The sequence below is a fragment of the Stigmatopora argus genome, chromosome 16 (genome assembly GCF_051989625.1).
Source record: "Stigmatopora argus isolate UIUO_Sarg chromosome 16, RoL_Sarg_1.0, whole genome shotgun sequence".
Classification (NCBI taxonomy): Eukaryota; Metazoa; Chordata; class Actinopteri; order Syngnathiformes; family Syngnathidae; genus Stigmatopora; species Stigmatopora argus.
This window is the reverse complement of record NC_135402.1, coordinates 3455192-3474779: the sequence shown is the minus strand read 5'-3', so window position 1 is coordinate 3474779 and position 19588 is coordinate 3455192. Positions and strand designations below refer to the sequence as shown.

The window sequence follows — 19588 nt, the reverse complement described above, 5'->3', positions numbered from 1 at the left end:
CCCTTTTCTATTCCTATTATTTAAAATCACCGAATTCTAAATGCTAAACTAAGGTAGGTGGAAATGTAACAAAATTAGTCTCGACATCGACACTCAATTTTAACATTTTTATTTTCTCACAGCTACTAGTACATATATATTTAGTTTTTCTAGTAGCTGCCTCAGTGGATTTAATAGTTTTTGCCATTCCAAAAAAAAAAATGACCTTGCACAGTTTTATTAATCAATTTCATGCATTTCTGTGCATATAAGTCTTTGTGCAAAATCATGACGTTATTGAAAAAGTCCCTGAACGCATCACAGGGGTGGGCAAACTTTTGACCTCCAAGTTAAGGTAACCAAAATTAACTTGATAAATAACCTTGTGCAATTAACCATACTGCACATGTTCTAATTAAGTTGAATTAATAAATAAATATAACTACTTAAAATATTTTTTGTGTTAAAAAAACCTATGTACACCACCTACTCTACATAAAATATGTAAACAATTAAAATTGTGTACTTTCATTGAATTATCCAATTAAAAACAGCAAATATTAGCAATGCTTACAATTTCGTGAAATATTAGACAATCGTCGCAAAAAGTCAATCCTGGGTGGGCCGGACGGGTTAAGACCCTCGTGTTGGCTTACCCCCTTTAGTCACGTGTGCATGCTGTTGCCAGGCAGAAGTCAAGGCGGCATTGATCAATTGTCGGCGTCTCGCGAGCGAGGTTCGAACCCTCGGCCTTCTCGGCTCGAGGCACGTCGCTGTGGGGGGAAGCCGGCGTGCCGGAAGCGAGTACCTATCTTGAGCGCCCCTCCGCGGGAGACGACTCGACCGCAGCTTAGCGAGCGGCGCTCTTCGGGGGCTTGCGGTGGCGTCTCCAGCTGCGCCTCGCACGCATCCAGGAGGGACACGGCTTGCTCGCGGGCCGTCTGGGACTTGAACCTGCGCGCCGCCATGTAAAAGAAGGCCTCCACAAAGGCCTGTAAGCCCATGCCTGAAAAAAAAAAAGACACAAACATAAATATTGAATTAAAGTTACTCCTCCATGTGCATAACATAGTGCTGATGAAAAAATATACGGTTAAAAGGGGTCCTATATTTTTTTCTTATTGATTTCAAACCACTTTCTTTTGAATATGGGCACTTCCCTAATAATAACAGTTATTTTTTTGTTTTTAAATATTTCTACTTCATTCTCTTTAGCTGGCGGCTTTTTTTCCTGAAACCAAAAGAGGTTTTCTTCTATTCTCTTCTTGCATTTTCCATGAGTTTTTCTTTCGACAGCTTTCTTTTTTTTTTTCTTTCTTCTTTAGCAAAACTGCCTTCGACTTTGTGCTCATTAAAGCCAAGAAGAAGCGTGCTCCTTCTTTGAATAGACCATGAAAGGTGATCCTTTCATCATTTTGGGGATTGAGCAGCCTGCGAGGAAGCACGACTTGGAAGGGCACCCAACGTGCCTCATCACAAACCCAAATTTGAAATCCGCCCCCGCCTAACACAAAAGGTCTTTTGGATTACAGTAAAAATCCTTGGAATAAGGATATGCCTAATATATTTATTTACACACTACTGAAAGAAACTTTGAAAAACAATGCCTCGTACAGCAAGAAAATTTATTAATATAATAAGAACAAATAACCAACTATTTTGGAACATAAGTGGTTTGCAAACTTATTGTGTTGCACAACTGACTTGCAAAAATAACGGAGTATTTTTTAGGGGATTCGTTAAAACCAGCATATTACTAATAACTCATTACAGTAATCCCTTGAATATCACAGTTAATGTAGACCAGACATGGCCACGATAATCGAAAAATAGCAAAGTAGGGTCACCCCGGTACTTGGACGTTTGATCGCCGGACGTTTGGTCGCCCGGACGTTTGGTCGCCCGGACGTTTGGTCGCCCGGACGTTTGGTCGCCGGACGTTTGACAACATGACAGAGTTTACTGTTGAAACCAGCTCTCAAAATTATATTCACCCGGGCGACCAAACATCCGGCGACCAACGTCCGGCGACCAAACGTCCGGCGACCAAACGTCCGGCGATCAAAAAAAAAGTCCTAGTAGCAAGAGTGGCTTCCGCTTACGAGTTCACATTTTTATGAATTTAAAAATAAAAAAATGTTTTTTTAAATCATTAATAGCAGAAAAAACGCGAAATCGTGAAGTCGCCATAATCGAGGGATTACTGTAATGTTGGGAGGGATTTGTTCAAATTGGGGGAATCAGACCACGCGACTAGCTCGCCCCGCCCACTTACCGGCTTCCCGCGAGTCAGGCAAGGCTCCAGACCAGCGCCGCGTGATGTCAATGTAGAGGATGTCCACGGATGCCATGGTAAAGTTGCTGCTACTCAGCTTGCAGTTTCTGCACGCAATGAGTCCCCAATGTTGACTTACCCTTTTTTCCCCCTCTGATATGGCGACCAATCTTTTCCCATACCTGATGAAGGTTCGAAAGGCGGTGGGCCCCAGGCGCATGTTCCCCTTGACGCCGAGAAAGCGGACGAAGAGGGCGGCGATGCGCTCCACCACGCGAAGGTAGTTGAACTGCCGGCTGTACTTGGGGTACACCTGCTTGAGGCATGGCGAGGGCATGGCGTCGGGGTGAATCCTCAACGGCGTGTCGCCCGCAGCCTCCTCTGTGCCCAACGACTTTCGCTGGGAACTTTTCAACGCACGGACATATGAATCTCAGATAACGTCCTATTTAGAGATGGATTTCAAAAAGGAACTAGTGAGAGGAAAAAAACTAAGATTTGTATACTGGGACTCCCATTTTTTTCAGAAAACAAACCATTTGCTGAATTTTTTATATTTACTAAAACATTTAAAAAATTTAGTAAAAAAGTAACCGGGAATTAATTATTTTAAGGTAAGTAGTATTTTTTTCAACACAGTATTTTAAGTCATATACTAGTTTTTGCATTTAATTTTGGTGTCTATAATAATTCTAAATTGCAGCAACAACAGCAGCAGAACTTATTAAAGCATAATTTAAAATTTTATGTTAGCATCACCTATACTAAGTAAGGATTTTAAGTAAATTTGACCTAAGTTTAACATTTAAATTTAGGTCAACTGAATGTTGCTCCAAACATTGAATAATTCCCAAACTGGATAACTCAAGTTAGCACAAATTTGGCATAAATTTTTACAGTGTATTTTTACGAGAGAAAAAAAACTCTTTGAAAGTCTACATCAAGGGTGTCAGACTCGGGTTGGTTTGCGGGCTGTTTAACGTCAACTTCATTTCACGTGGGCCGGACCATTTTAGATATAATACTTAGATTTTTTTTTTTTATAAATGGATTAAAAGACCTGAATATCCAGTTTTTTATAGATCTAAAACTGTTTATTTAATCTTTTTTTAAACATTTTTAGATTTTACTAAATGATTTTTGAACTAAAAACACAAAAAAATGATTTAAAAATTACAATTATTGATGTAAAAGGGGGAAAACCAGGAAATGTAATATACATATATACTCTTCATTTTAATTTGATCCTAAAACAGAAAGTCGGCACTCATGATTTACTTTCCCGGGCCACACAAAATGATGCGGCGGGCCAGATTTGGCCCCCAAGCCACCACTTTGACACGTGCTCTACATCAACACCCCCCAAAAAAGTTAAGAGGTGGCCAGTACTTACATGGGCACTCTCTTTACTCTGGGATCCATCAAGCGTAGAGTGTCCCTGATCACGCCTACTTTCACTTCCTCATCCACCGGACTGGGAACGCATTCAAACACGCCCGGCGAAACCTGGAGCAAAAACAAGGGCATTGAAAAATTCCCAAAAAAGTCACGCGACACCATCACTCGTCATACTTCCTGCTCGTGTTCGATGCGCATGCTGGGGTTGGCGTTGACCTCCAGGAGAATGGGCTTTAGATTCTTCATCAGGAGGATATCAAAACCTAAGATCTGATAAGAGACATGAAAACGCCATTGGTTGGATTTGTCACAGCTAGCAAACACATCGTTTAAATTGAAGGATTTTTGTTTTTTGTGGAACAAGGCTGCCGCCCAGTGGTGCTTTTGACATGCTAGGATTTATCGTTTTTTTCTAGGGTATACTTTTTTTGTGAAAAACAAAGACTGGGAGGGAGGGATGTTCAAGTCACAATTTTTAACCTGATAAAACCCATTTTTAAAATATTTTCATGCCCCTCCTCAATAAGTATTTAAAGGAAAAAGTATCCTAAAATAACCTTACTCATTGTAACAATTCTAAGAAAAAAACTTGTAAAATTACAGTAATCCCTCAATTATCGCGACTTCACTTATCGCGAATTCACTACTTTGCGATTTTTTTCTGCTATTTTTTTAATGTAAAAACCAACGTTAAAACTTGTAAGCGGAAGCTACTCTTGCTACTAGGACTTAGCACTAAAGTAAAAATGTGTAATTATTTTTTTTAATAAGTGTGACCCTACTTCACGATTTTTTTGATTATCGCGGCCAAGTCTTGTCTACATTGACTGCGCTATTTGAGGGATTACTGTATACTTTTTTATTTTATTATTATTTTTCTGCTATTTTTAAATGAAATAAATAATAGTTCACTTGTGTGTGTATGTGTATTATTTCTCAATATGAATAAAACACCTGGAAACAGGAGGGTCCGGGCTTCCCGGGCGGGATGTCAGCCTGGTAGTAAACTTTAAGTTGAGGCACCACTGCGACGACGGTTTTGATGACCAGGGCGATGATATCCGACCAAACCCTCTTGACGTCCACGCCTTTGTCGGCCAGCCGCTGCAAAACGCTGGAGAGGGTGCGCTTGCTCCCCGTGCTCTGGCTTTCCGAGTGCACAAAGTTGACACTGTGCACGTTGAGCGAGTAGTTGGTCAGGTGCATGAACACGTGGCCCAGGTTCTTCTGGCTGGGCTCCTGAGGCGCAAAAGCCATGCACCATCAATCACTTGCCTCCATCTTATGGCATCTAATATCTTTATTTCAAGGCTGGAAAATGGCACCCACCTGGTAGGGCTCAGTGCAGAAGCGCGTCAAGCCCTCCTTCGCGATGTAAATCTCCAGCGGATCCAGAGACTTGAGCAGCACGTAGAGACGGATGTCGAACTTGAGCTTGTCGACCAGGAGCGGCTTGTGGATGTACTCTTGGACCACCGCCTGTCGGATCTGCGAGCCTGCCAGCGGCACCCTCAGCTCGGCGGGGTCGCGGATGAGGTAGATGCCTTCACCCTGAGAGCCGCCGTCGGGCTTGACGATAAACGTTGGGTGGAGCGTGGCGTCGCTCTCTTTCACCGTACGAATCTGTCAGGGCGATAATGGAAATAAATAGGCGTCCTACATGTGTTTCTGCAAAAAAACTACACACTTATGTACCAATGTCAGCTTTAAATTAAAATAATGTTCCCATCATTCTAAACGTGTGTTTTATTTAATTAAAATATTTAAAAATCATGAGTTTGGAAGGGTAATCTGTTTTGTTTAAAAGTCAAATTCAATTTTAAAAAATGAGAATGAAGTTGTTTGCAATATTTTTTTACAAACCTAGTAAACTATTAAAATAAAAATCATTTGTTTCAAATGAGAAAGACTTTTGCCGAAATACTTTAACTTAAAACAATAAGGTTTGAGTTGTGAAGAATAATTTTAAAAAATAATTTAAAAAAAATCTTTATTCCCTGACACCTAAATTGAACAAGGGAAAAAATCAAATTGTATCTGTTTCAAAATCAGTAATTTTTCAAAATATCTGGTTTTCCAGACTAGCTCTCCCTAAAATTTATACATTTTAGCCATTTAGAGTTTTGTTCACGGCGAAATAAGACTAACTCCCTAAGAAAAAAAACCCAACTGAGACTGAAATATTATTTTCAAACAAACCAAATGACAATCTAGCATCAGTTTGTCCTTTGAAAATACCTGAGAAATGCCAGACTCCCCATGTTTTTTTTCAGACATAATTTCTTTAACACGACAGCAAAATGAAAGAAATACCTCCATTCGTGTACGTCCTGTACACCCACCTGCGCGGAGAACTGTTGGTACTCATCAGGCAGGATCCAAGAGCGCGGGTAGAAGTCGTACTCGAGGGGGAACAGCTCTTGCATGATGCGCACCGCCCGGCTCAGGTTTGTCTTCCGCGACATTTCCAGCATTCCTGTCAAGTGAGCAAGCGTTAAAACGGACGCCCACTCTTTTGCAGGGGACCGCCATTCAGAGCACCTGGGAACTTGTTGACCTGGCCGGACGTGATGTTCTCATTGTCGTGGAAGGAAACGCCGTGCCAGTAGATGTCACACGGGGCTCGTCTTGCTGTGGGAATCTGCAGGTAAGAATGGAGCATCAATGTGTTAGCTTGTTGCATTGGAAGGATAATCTTGATTAACTGTGGCTAAGAGATGTTACGTTGCAGTAAAAGCTGTCAAACTGACACTAAGTGGAGGTTTTAAAAGGTTATTCCATCACTAGGAAACATTATACTTTGTTCGCACGTAATTAAAGTTGAAAAAAAATGACCAAAAAAGGAGGAAAATGTTTTAAATTTACAATAACATGGAAAGAGTTTTTTTTTTTCATTCATCTTGATTGAAGTTAGTTTTTTTAATAGGATTTTGGATTTTAATTTATTTTGGGGTAGGTAATGTTTTCAATGAAAGTCAAAATTACAATGAAACTTTTTTCTTTTATTTAAATGTAACTTAAATGTTTTTCTCTCTTTTCTCATTAATATTTAATTTGTTTATTTTTTTTATTTTAAAAACAGAACGTTGCATATAGTTTTTAAATGGGGAAAATTGTTAGTTTTTTTAGTCCGTGTTAAGGACACATGAATATTTGATTAATTAAACATTTGCTTTGGAAACATTACATTTAGGGTCAGGCAATACAAAGTTCCCTTTTTTTTCCTCATAGCTATTTTTGGCCATTGACGATCTTACTATTAAACATCTTGAAGTTGGCAGTGTCAACATTCCTGGCACTTATGCCACTCGGATTTTCAGACCAGGATGATCCTTGAAAGAATTATAGGAGTGCATCCCATTAGTGAGTTAGCACGCGAAAGTGTAAAACAGGGAGGGCTGAGAAAGTAAAACCGAGAGAAAAATCCAAATCCTTGGATCCGAGTGCATTCCAAATGAACATCTACGTCTAAAAATAAATATTTACCTGTATTTGTTTGCTCACCACAAACGTAAATGGCGAATGTTATAACTCATCTTTGCTGTTGTCATGCCAGCAAGTTAACACAACTGCCTGAAAGAGGATTTACAGGTGATTGGATTAGACAGGTTTAATCTTATCATTATCTTTAGAAGGGTGCCATTTGCCCCCCACGAAAAATGTTCAGGACCATGGCCAGCTCCACATCTGTTTGAATGAGATGACGGACAGCGACGCGGATAAAGGGGAATATCTTTTGTTCCACCAATGAGAGCACATCCACACTGACAATTTTGGATTATGCAGGAAGAAGAGCTCAATTAGCAACCTTGTAAATATTTAATAACACGTAGCTGTTGGGTTACACCTACTCCACGTTAATAATAAAGGGCTGACACTGAAGTTTATTTCAACAGCCGATTAAAAGACAATTATTTTTGTGCTGAGTCAACTAATTGGCTCAGGAGTAAATTGTTATCATATTTTAACATAACTACAAACGTACAATGGAGCCAAAATGGATGCAGTGGAGCAATGTTGGACATTGAATGCTATTCTCAGTACTATATAGTGATATTGTGTAGCTATCATTGAATGCTATTCTCAGTACTATATAGTAATATTGTGGTAACTGATCATTGATTTAAATTTAAAATCTGATGTTTGCAGTTTAATTATATTCATTCAAGTTTAAAGTTTTTTGCCACGCCTATCCCTTTAAAAAAACAATTGAACTAAGGTCTCCCAACTTATTTGGGGTGTCTCTATCGGAAAACTGTACTTTTAATCGTCCAACCTCTTTCCACTTGAGCTGTTTAATGCTGATCTTGAGCCCCTCCAGAGACGTTTTGGCTTTGGATATGTCCACCGTCACCGGCCTCCTCTTTTTGGCGAGTTTTTCTCCATCCTCCTGGCCCTGAACGCCGCTTGAGTAGTTGCCATTTGCTTCCCACTTGACCCCTATCACTTGCCCGATGCTTTTAACGACGATCTGCTGTTGGACACCCCCCAGTTGAGTTATATTTGCGCCCGTCCCCATAGCGCGGCATTCGAAGGCGGGAACCCCGGAAGCGTCCAGCAAAACCGGGGAAAGGGGTACTAAACACTTGTCGTCGTCTTCCGTGCCTTCGACATCAGGCGGACGCACCGTTCCGCTTCCGCCGCAACAGTCGCTCATGATGCTTGACGCCGCCGGACTGGGAGCTGTCTTACCACCAACACGTCCGGTAACCCGACACCGCCGGATCGCGAAGTCTCCCGCATTGCTGTCTGTTTTGGGGCGGTTGTAAATCAATTTTTGGGTTGGTGGGGGGGTCAGCTAAGTGCCCAACAGTCCCGAAGCATCTTCCGGCTAGTTAGCATGCTAGCTACCGCAAACAATTAAGTAGATGAAGTTCCATATGCGATACTTGTCGGGCAATCTGGAGGCCGAGGCAAATCTGGATGGCTACCGAGAGGTCCTGTCTGTCAATGGATGCTCACATTACCGGCATCGGCCCACGTTCCGTCGCTATAAGAAGGAGCAATCATCGTGCACTGGTCGGGCAGCTGCTAGATGTTAGCCTGCCAGCCACCCAGCTTCCATGGAGCCGGGGGAGGGGGGCTGTGTTGCGTTCAGGGTTCCTCGTAAATGTCGGAGCATCTATGCTAGCCTAGAAAAGGCAAATTTATCTGTAAGAAACTTAAAATTTTAACTATGTGGGCAGTTATGGATATTCCCCTAGTTTGGGTACACTTTTTTAATCTCCCTCCATAGATTCCTTGATTGTGTTTATATTATTATTATTGACACCGTTATTCACTCTATGGATTGTGCATCCAAATTTAACATTATACTATATTCATTGAAATCCTTCTAATTGTTGCATTGCAACACTAAGCATCCTAATAGTATTTTAATGCAATCATGGAGTGCAAAATATTTGGGTCAGTGTCCACAACACCGCAAAATTAAATTGATTAAAACATTATCAGCAAATAACGAACAATAAACTTCAATGAAATTACTTTGGAGAGGCTAGCAATCTTCCCGATCCAAATGAAATTCGACGTTTAGCACTGTCAATGGCACTGACAGATGTGCATGGACAGTCAGCCCTCCCAGTTTAAACGAATTGGACGTCTATCGTTGGGAATGGCAGGGAATGCGTGAAGTTTGAATAGTTTTTAACTTGTTTTCTTTATTCACCCAATTGTTATGCTCAGTGGATGCATTATGTAATTATCTATATTTAATATATTTATAATTGGTCAAAAGATGCCTTGAGTCACGTGTACTCATACCCTACTATAAAATGTAATGACCTGAAGATACAACTTTTCATTGAAACTGTGTCCAAAAGTATAAACATAAGGCATTATTTAGTTTAAAATAAGTTCTCAAAACATTTAATTGGAGAAAACTGATCTTTAGTGTGTTTCTGATTGGAAAGAAAAGTAAAATAAATGACAAGGACATATTTGAAATGGGTCCTTTCGGCTGTGGTAAATAGCCAGGCAGGCAGCAATCGCCTTTAAGGGAGCTGGTCCGCCCGCCCGGCAGTCGACAGCGAAAGCCAGCGATCGAGCTCAAAAGACGGCCACTTGAAACCCCACCACCGCGGTGTTCTTTACCGGAGCTCACTAATGCGCACTCTTCGCATTTCTTTTATTCGCCTCCGGTAAGTTTTAACCTCGCCATCGCGGTTGTTTTTGCAATGCACCAAGCCTGGCCCGGTAAGCCCAGGCTCTGGGCGTCAGTACAAAGGCTTTCTTAGCCGGAGAAAATGCCGGGGCTGCGGCATCGGGGAGGCCGCGCTCCCGCCTTTCTGCTTGCCGTCTTCCTCCCCCCACCTTCCAGCTATGCCGTTCTTCCACGCCGCTGGACATAAGCATCCCTCCCTTTAGCCGTATAGTTTAGTCAATAACGTGGTTTGACGACGCATTTCGTCATTGTCGGACAACTATGCTGCAAGCCGAGAAACATGGTTGCGGTGCGGCGTCTCGTAGCTCCCCCACGCCGAGCAACCGAGCCCTCAACACCGCTAGAGTGTGACGAGGAGAGCGAGGGTTGCTCTGTATCAAAACGTCCGGGGTGCTGAGCATGAAACACCGTAAAAGACGTATAAATGTGCTCTGGGGGGAACTTTCTACCAAGTGTGAAGCAAAGTTGGGAAGATTCTTGCATGGATTTTATTCGATTTGTCATGTTTTTTCGCCGGGCTCCTTGAGCGAGCTATACCCGCTTCGTGTACGTGGTTTCCGGCCGCCTTTGCAGGGTTGTAGCTGGTCGTGTATACGCATCAAAAGCAGGCCCACTTTCACCTAATTTTCCCTGGTTGTAGTTGAGTAGTCATGGAATAGGGAGATTTGATGTTAATTGTGGGGTGTTTATGTGTGTTTTTACGGGCTCGATGTTCTTCGGAAAGCCCACTCACGGTGCATATATGCCGGCTTCCTAAAGGTGGGTTCTGGCCTGGGTGAGTGGACATCCATATTGGAAATGATTCCTCTGCAAATCGGGAGGTCCACATGAAAAAATAATAATAACGTAATCAGATCTTTTCCCATGGAAGGTGCCTCGGTATTTATTTATTTCAGAATATGTTCCAGAATTAAATAAAAATATATCATATCCCCACCCCCCAAAATCAAGTTCAATCTGGATTTAAATAGGTTTTTTTTTAGAAAAGTGATTTGCTTCATTTTTAATTGACAGTTTTGTTAAATATGTTACAATTAATGAAAAATGAATCAGTCAGCAAGTTACTTCACAATGATGTTGATAAAGTTTTTTATGCTTAATGTTTTCAATTATGTCTGTTATTTTTATTTCTTCAAAGGAGGAACAATGTGATCCCGAAGGAGGCAGGTGTACTCCCTAAGGTCCTCTCCCTCACCTCATTGAAGTAGAATGTACTTGATGAACGCACCCACTGTCGCAGCGCCTCACACAGAGTGGAGAGCATGCGGACCACCTGGGGGCTGTAGCATTCCCATTTGCTTCAATGACTCGGATGCAGAGCTGTCTGGCCGCAGTTCTTCTATCTCAAACAAGGTCCAGATGATCATTGAGAGCCTAAGGACCAGTCAGTCCTCATTAGAGATGGACGACAATGTGAAGGCCAATGTGGCTCAGAGGCAAGATGGTCCTCCCCAGACCTGTAAGGGAGTGGGGGGACCCCTAGTGACCACCAAGTCTAAGACAAAAAAATGTCCCACTTGTGTTCCTTTTAAAGACGGGGACCAGACCAGTGATACTGATGACTCTGTGGACCAAGGAATTGAGGAGGCCATCCTTGAATACCTGAAGGAGAAGGACGGCCACAAAGGCAAGGCAGAAGCTTTTGTTCAGACATCCAAGCAAAACGTTAGTGGAATGAAGTCGGAAAGCCAGGCTTTCTCCATCATGAGAAGCCACTGTCCTCAGAGCGTCATTCAAGCAACCCCAGCAACCGTACCTGTGAAAAAGTACATCAAACACAAGGCCTCGCTTCACGAGGCAGCTGTCCGGAATTCCGAGTTGGCGCGCCTCATGCTGATGAACCAGGCGACGAAAACTATGAACGCAAACCCTCGAGCATGCAAGATGGAGGACAGTTCCAACGACTCCAGCAGTGACGACGGCATCGAAGAGGCCATCCAGAGATACCAGCTGGAGAGGTTTGACCAGCAGACCAGGGGGGACACTTTCAAGCCCCTTGCCTCGGTGGAGGAGTCAGACTCCTCCAGCGACGACGGTATCGAGGAGGCCATTCGCCACTATCAGCTTGAGCAACTCCGTGAGAAGACTGTGCCCAAACCACAATATAAGTCTGCGTCAAATTCATCCGCAACCACAGGGTTTCAATACACCAAAAGAAACACACTCAAAAAAGACAAGAAACAACCGGAGAAGGCAGTGCTACCAACGCAACCGCCACCTCCCACTCTTTTCCACGCATCCCTGAATGTTAACCAAAGAAGCCAAGGAAACGAGTCGCTCTTGTTTCGAGTCGAAGGGTTTACTGACCAGCCTGCCAAAGTCCTTCCGAAAGCCAACACCACCGCTGAGCTCATGTGCGCTGAAGCCATTCTGGACATCTCCAAGACGGTCATGCCTGAAGCCTTCACATCCCATCTGGACTTCAGTTGCAGCCCAGTCGGACCCACACGACAATCTGCAATTATGGAGGAGAACGGCGATGTCAGTTCAGTTGACAGTGAAGATGGGATTGAACAAGAGATTATGAAATTTCTTGAGCAAAAGGCACAAATGCTCAAAAGTTCCCCCGAAGAATCCAGCACACCAATGACGACAGAAGGATTCAGTCAAAAGAAACCTCCGAGGTTGTCCTTCACACAGCGACGTAAACAAAAAGGCAACACGAGTTCCAGCCTACACGAGGCGGACATGTCTACCGAGTATCTTAAGATACAAACCCCACCGGTGGTCTCGCAAAAATCACATCACAAGACGGAACAAAGCGGAGACAAGAGCAGCTCACTGGACAGCGATGAAGACCTCGACACGGCCATTAAAGCCCTCCTCAAGACCAAGAATAAGTCCAAGAGAATGACAAAGTCTGTTCGCGATTCCAGGAAGCGCCTGATGGAGGAAGCGGAACCATCACGAGGCCCCCTCAAAAAGGCAAAACACCATCCTTTATCCAAGCCAAATGCTTTAAGAAAGTCCCACAAGAAAAATAGCGACTCGAAAGACACACCGCGACCTTTCAAAAAGACTCTGCCACTAAATTCAGTTACCAGTAAAACTCAGGTGAAAATCCCAGGCACTCTGCCCAGAACTGTTTGCCAGATAAAGGAAGAGAGCAGTTCGGTGGACAGCGACGACAGCATCGAGCTGGAGATCCAGAAGTTCCTTGCCGAGAAGGCTGAAAAGGGTCCAGACACTACAACCAACGATACAGAAGCGTCCGTCAACATCGCCACTTCTGTCGAATGTACCCCATCGCCAGGCGACATTAAAGCGGAAAATCAGCTGGCTGAAATTCCAAGACAAACTGTCAGTCCTTTAAGTCAACCTCAGGACCAAGCCACGACGACTACACCCAAGACCTCGGCCATCCCCGCGGGTGGTCTGCTATGGTCCTCCACCTCCAGAACGTCTGCCTGGCTTCCTCGAGCTGAGCAAAAGTTGTCAACCCCCGCCACGCCCATCGCCGAACAAACCAAGAATCTTCCGGCAATGGATCAGTCCATTAAGTGGCGCCAGAGTTTCGGACTTCCCATCATCGACCCCCAAACCCTGTTTCGCATCAGCTCCTCCAAAATGAGCGCCAGTCCGTCACAAGCCTCTCCGTCACATAGAAATGGCGTTGAGCTCAAACCATCCCCATCGGTCAATCTTTGGTCCTCCGCCAGACACGTTTTGTCTACGGACAAAACTACCACAAAGACCCCCGCGGCAAGCCCGGCTCCAAACCCCTTCTCGGTCGCGGTTCCCGCTAATCAGCATCAGGGCGCAGCTAGCACGGTGCACATGCCGCGAGACAAGAGTGTCTTTGTCGAGCTGGAGTCGGGTCGGACCAACCACGTCCAGGTCCAGAGCAGGCAAAGCGATGAGGGAAAGGCCAGGACAGACCAGGGCAGAGACGATAGAGACGTACCACTAGAGGGCGCTGTGGAGGAGTTTGTAGACGAGTCTGAGGGTGAGAGTCCAGAAAAGAAGAGCACTTTGTAAGTACCCCCCCTTTAGCCCACGGTGTCCCACATGGTATCATGATCTCTGTTCCTTATTAGTTTATCGTTTAAATTTGATCACAGGGATTTTTTTTTCTCGAAATGTGCTGACTATAGTAATTATGTCTGTGTTTTGTGCCATGAGATTATATAAAAGAGCAATAGAGCATCTTACGCAAGGAAGGCGTCATCGTGTCTAGATGAATATGAGGAATATTATTTCAGATATTTCTACTTTATGGTGTCATCTACACAACTAACCTATTTAACATTACTAAAATCAATCCGCTTTTTAACAAACTATGCCAACCTTCTTTTTAAGGGCTTGGGTGATAATAACCTTAAAAAAGTAAGCTTGGGACTTTTTATTTTCTTTATTCTCGGGGTATGGTACACCATTTTTTGGGGTCACTACTGGCTTTGTTGTTAAGTCATATCTATAACACTAAAAGTGTACCATTTAAAATGAATTGAAGATCTAAATTAATTAAGAGCCATTTGGTTTAAACTGCAGGGTATCTATCGTAAACCTACACCAACATAAAGGCAAATATTTGCTTGAAAAACACTGGTGTAAATACAAAAAAATAGTCTGACTTAAGTCCATACAATTGACCAGTTTCTTGACATTTCTGTCTTATTTCTGTACATTTTTTAACATACTTTTCGCCAATTGCTAAGACGTAACTGAGGCTCTTGTCTTCATCCGATTGATTCCATTGAGTCATTTTCTTTATGACAAATTCAATGATTTTTGCACATTTTGGCCCCTGCAAAGAAATGGGACGTGCCATTATTATTTTTTTCATTTTTGCTAGCCCTGAAGAAATTCACATACTTAAGTGCCAGCCTTTCTTGCATTTTCTTGACCGCACCAGAAACCAATTCATGAACAAATTCCAGGATGCCTAGCAATTTTCTGACACGAGACGCTTTACGATGATGACTATTTGCTTCAAGACGTGAGTCAATAATGTTCAAGGCCACGCAATCAACTTCATAACACTCACTTATTTCTTGACTCTTGCTTCTTATCATGCAACTGCAAACATTCACATTCAGGCGAACCCGCGTTTGGGTCTGCGGCCATTTTGTGTCTTATTCCTTGACATGATTAATCAACTATATCTAGCACACAAAAGACATCCTTAGCATCTGATGCATTTATTCCAAACTCCTTCTTTGTGGCCACCAACAAAGATATTCTTATGCTATGACATATCTGGAGTTTGTTTCTTTTAACCACTTTGTGGCATAAATATGTAAAATTCTCTTCTTTTCAACACTGTCCTTCCAATCCTCTTTAACGGCATTTTCTTTGCTTACTGTCTTTTCCTCCTGTGTAAAAAAAACAAACAAAAAAAACCAACAAGGCTATTTATTTTGTTTATTAACAATGACAACAAAACTGAACATGCTGTGCATTACCAGTGATGTAAATATTTTGTAAGAATATTTAGTTCTTTTGTTTCCAAAGTCCATTTTGTTGAGTTTTTGCTGTGTCTCTCTATGTAATAAAGCGCAATCTAAGCAACACGTTGTTTTCCGTTTCTGAGATTTCTATTTCTGACGAGTTTTGGAGGGGTTACGGTGGGATCGAACAGGTGACTTTGACGTGCTGTGCCTCGTTCGTGCAGGTCCATGTTGAGCTCCATCGACCCTGGCTTTGTATTACAGCCCTACATCGCTCTTTCCACGGCGGAACGCAGCCAAATGTTCCACAGCAGATTCCTGAAAGAGGTATCCACCCTTTTAAAGACGTCCACATACTTGACACCAAGCAGTCATAACATGTTCCAGGTTACACCGAAATATTCATTTTCTGCTCTAATATTATCATCATTATACAAAATCACCCTTCTTTTGTCCTTCTGTGGTGTTGTTATTCTAAAACTGCCAAAATACTCAAAAAAAAGCGCAACTTGTCGACTTTGATGGCAACTAAAGCTCATTTTAATTGACCATGAAACAAAGTGGAAAAATTGGACATGTAAAAAAGCCTCTATACATGATCACATCATCATCATTCAGTTTTAAATAAATCCAACAACATGAAAAAAAATTCAAATAACTGTTTTAATAAGAAGGGATACGTCAAGATAATTTTCTAAACTAAATTAAACATTTTCAGGAATTTCCCAACTGCACATCCTTGGATTTTCATCCATGCATTAGTACTATAATATTGTAAAGTACCATAGTGATATTTGGACTGTACAGGTTTACCCAATAGTGTATTTGTATTTAAATACTGATTTATTTGCAGACCAACATGATGAGGCCAGGCGCCAAAAGAAAGCTTCAGTTTGTTACTCCACGCAGGTACGCTATTCATGTGGGAATCATTAATGGCTTCTTGCTGCTAATCATCTTATCTTTTCGCAGGACCCATGATTAAAGTGGAACCCGCACCTTTATCCGTTAAATACGTTCTACTGAATATTGGATGAACAAGGTTGGTGTCCTTTCCAGTTGAGTGTCAATGTTTACATATTATTTGTACCATTATCTCGTGTGAGATGAGAGTTTTCCTTTTCAATTTATTGCCAAGTTCCTGGTGAAAATGTGACCTTTGTATTCAAGTTGCTGCTGTTTTGATGCACTTTGTGTTTGCCGTGTTGTTTTTGAACTGTTACATTTTTGTCCTGCTTTCTATATAACTGGTTGTAAAATAAGCAAATGCTTCTGACCAAAATGTTGAAAAGATTGTATTGAAATACAGCTTGACAAAATTACAAGTTGTTTATTTAACGAATGAAAGTAGTACATTATACATACATTATTATATAGTCAGATAATAGTTATCTATACTAATAGACACTGTTTAATACTTTTTTTAAATTACCGCGTATGGTATTCTAAATTCGAGAATGGGAGCCAAAATGTACCAAAGAAAATTATTTATTCACTCACCTTCGTAACATTAACCCTCATAAAATTCGCGGATTTAATCCAAATATAAAAATAACAGTCAAAAGAGGATTTCAAGGAAAATGGGTGACGTGTGCCCCCAAATCCTGCTGTGGCCAGTAGTGAGCAAACAATAGGGAGTTCGCTCTACAAGAAGAAGACAAAAAAGGACGCATGCGCGTTGCGCTGACCTTCTGATTTCCCAGCAAGCATGACGACCCGTGCTTTACCAAGAGGTACAGTAGTATTTCCTTAATGTATATTTACCGTTTTCATTTTACTGATTGCAAGTCAAATATTCGTAAGTGATAGCAAATAAGATTATTAGTTCGTTTAAGTAACTGGCGTCACGAATACAGTCTTGTAATAGTTTGGAAATGCTAACAATCTTCAATTTCAGGGCTATGGGCGCTTTTACGGCATCAAAATTGTCATTATTCCACGGCAGTGTCAATCAAATCACCCCCATTGCTAAGCGATCAAGCCACTGGTACGTAAATGCAACACAATATTATTTCTTTACCAAGTTGATGTCATGATTTACCAGCGTTGTTTTGTTTTAAAGTGATCCACAAAAAGTTAAATTATGCACATTATTATTTTTGCAGCTGGAATTATGAAGGCTCCTCTGCAGAAACCCGACTTTTTCAATGTGTCCGAGCTTTTTACAATCAAAAATTTGTTTGATGCCAGAGTGCACCTAGGTCACAAAAAAGGATGCAGGCACAGGTGAGTTCAGTTAACGAAAACATTTTTAAGATCTATATGTATGTAAATAAATACTGAAATGCCAGATTTATTGAATTATATTGTGCATTTCAGGTTGATGGTCCCCTACTTGTATGGATGTCGCTTAGACCAGGACATCCTGGACTTGGACCAGACAGCAGAGCATCTGCGCCTGGCCCTCAACTTCACGGCTCACGTGGCCTACCGCAACGGCGTGATCCTCTTTGTCAGCCGACGCCGTCAATTCTGTCACTTGGTGGAGACCACGGCGCGGGAATGCGGCGAATACGCCCACACGCGTTACTGGCAGGGTGGGCTGCTCACCAATGCCCACGTGCAGTACGGCACCGGCGTGCGCCTGCCCGACCTCCTGATTTTCTTGAGCACGCTCAACAATGTGTTCCGCACACACGTGGCGCTGCGCGACGCCGCCAAGATGAACATCCCCACAGTGGCGGTGGTGGACTCCAATTGCAACCCCAGCCTGGTCACCTACCCAGTGCCTGGCAACGACGACACGCCCGTCGCTATGGAGCTCTACTGCCGCCTTTTCAAGATGGCGATCCGGCGCGGGAAAGACAAAAGGAAGCAAATGGAGCTGCTACACGGTCTCACGGGGCCCAACTTGGCCAGCTCTGAATTATATTGAATTTGGCCTTGTTATCCTTTTTATTTTCTGTATATAATAAATATTAAATGCTTTTTCCAAACGCACTGTTTTGGATTCATCAATCATGTGCAGTGTGGTCTGCATTTCTTTTTCGATGGTTAATTTGTATTGAAATATTACCTTAAAAGTAGTCAATTTAAAAAAAAAGCAACAATATGACACCATACTATAATGCACATTTGAATTTTGATGATATATTTTCTTGCATTTAGATTCTTTCGTAATGGCAGCAAATATTTCTACACAACTATTAAAATTAAATATTTTTATTCAGTTTACAGTAAGCTTTTTAAAATTTAAATTCATTTGTTCAAGAATCAAATCTTTATCTGTCATTAGTGTAGTTTGTACAATGAAATTCCATTACGGCTCTTGAGGAGACATAAGACATTAAAATTAAAAATAATAATCTATATACTATATATATAACGACAATAAGAATATATATATAACACATTGCCGTACTGAGTAGAGAAAACCAGAAGGCTGCATGTGGATTTTATGGTAATATTGCAAGATATATATTGCTGTGTGAATGAGATATTATTGCAGGAATGCAAGTAGTTTGTAGGGAGGGGTCAAGGGAGGTCAAATTTATCTGATTGCCATCAGGTGTGATGAATTAAGTCCAGTTGTGGGAGGAGACTCCCCACAATCCCCCGTGCTGAATTGACCAACCATGCTAAGTCTTCTGTCTTTTTGCTGTTGTCCTCAAACAGAACCTGAGAGCAGAGTCCATTTTTTTCTGGAGTCACCTCAGTAGCAAGAGCCTTCGGCAGGTGGGATGTATAATCTGGATGGCCAGGAATTTCAGGAGGTCAACAATAAGATCCTTGGTCTTGCTGGTGTTCAAGTGGTTATCATCACACTATATTGTGAGGTGCTAAACGTCTCTGGTGAGTCTCATTTTCAGATATGGTGCTGTCATCTACAAATTTAATAATGTGTATATGTGCAGGGGGGAAAAGGGTGGATGATGATCTGATAGGAGGCCATTGAGATGTCATAAATTGACTATATTTTGCAACTGGGTGCTTTTAAAGAACAGCTTTTATTGATTTTTTTTCTTTTGAGTTTAGTGTAATTTTCAACTTTTATAATGGTGGATTGTTGTTTTTTTAATTTCGGCATCAAAACACATGATTTTGATCCACTAAAAGGCAGAGAGAGCCGCACTTAATCTTTACAATTGAGTCATTCAGATTTAGCTGCAACTGTTCAGGATTGTTGGAGGAAATGTTTATTATTACACGTATTGCATTGAAAAAAATGATTCTCCAGTCTTATTATTGTACGTCATTTCCGAAAGTTTGGGTTCTACATTTTGCTGTAGTGGCAACTGGTTTTGACAGGTTGCTGGAATTTTTGGCCGTCAGTCACAAACCTCAACGAAACAACAGGTGAGCTGACATTGTTTTCTACTCCTTCAAATGTCTTGAACTCAATATCTAAAAACTAAATATTTTTTTGACTGTAGTATTGTTTGT

The 19588-nt window shown here is 41.9% G+C and overlaps 3 protein-coding genes across 5 annotated transcripts; 2 read left to right on the top strand and 1 right to left on the bottom strand.

The window, feature by feature from the left end:
• Nucleotides 1–93: 93 nt before the first annotated feature.
• ttll11 (tubulin tyrosine ligase-like family, member 11) lies at nt 94–8744 on the bottom strand. The gene is made up of 10 exons (XM_077623377.1): nt 7929–8744; nt 6194–6293; nt 5995–6128; nt 4982–5275; nt 4607–4891; nt 3827–3922; nt 3648–3760; nt 2437–2661; nt 2255–2361; nt 94–985 (listed from the first exon to the last, which is right to left on the bottom strand). Exons 1-10 carry the CDS (start codon nt 8307–8309, stop codon nt 690–692), a joined length of 2031 nt encoding a protein of 676 aa, XP_077479503.1. The 5' UTR covers nt 8310–8744; the 3' UTR covers nt 94–689.
• ppp1r26 (protein phosphatase 1, regulatory subunit 26) lies at nt 8031–19516 on the top strand. Of its 3 annotated transcripts, XR_013305649.1 has the most exons (7): nt 9629–9792; nt 10954–13789; nt 15430–15532; nt 16059–16114; nt 16178–16247; nt 18821–18997; nt 19454–19516. XR_013305649.1 is itself a non-coding variant. In XM_077623376.1 (5 exons), exons 2-5 carry the CDS (start codon nt 11025–11027, stop codon nt 16188–16190), a joined length of 2937 nt encoding a protein of 978 aa, XP_077479502.1. In that variant the 5' UTR covers nt 8031–8358; nt 10954–11024; the 3' UTR covers nt 16191–16526. The 3 variants fall into 3 exon arrangements, 2 of the variants coding, with proteins under 2 accessions (XP_077479502.1, XP_077479501.1); XM_077623376.1 differs by lacking the exons at nt 9629–9792; nt 18821–18997; nt 19454–19516 and adding an exon at nt 8031–8358 and having other exon boundaries at nt 16178–16526; XM_077623375.1 differs by lacking the exons at nt 18821–18997; nt 19454–19516 and having other exon boundaries at nt 16178–16526.
• mrps2 (mitochondrial ribosomal protein S2) lies at nt 16674–18145 on the top strand. The gene is made up of 4 exons (XM_077623380.1): nt 16674–16938; nt 17103–17192; nt 17311–17431; nt 17525–18145. Exons 1-4 carry the CDS (start codon nt 16914–16916, stop codon nt 18078–18080), a joined length of 792 nt encoding a protein of 263 aa, XP_077479506.1. The 5' UTR covers nt 16674–16913; the 3' UTR covers nt 18081–18145.
• Nucleotides 19517–19588: the final 72 nt, after the last annotated feature.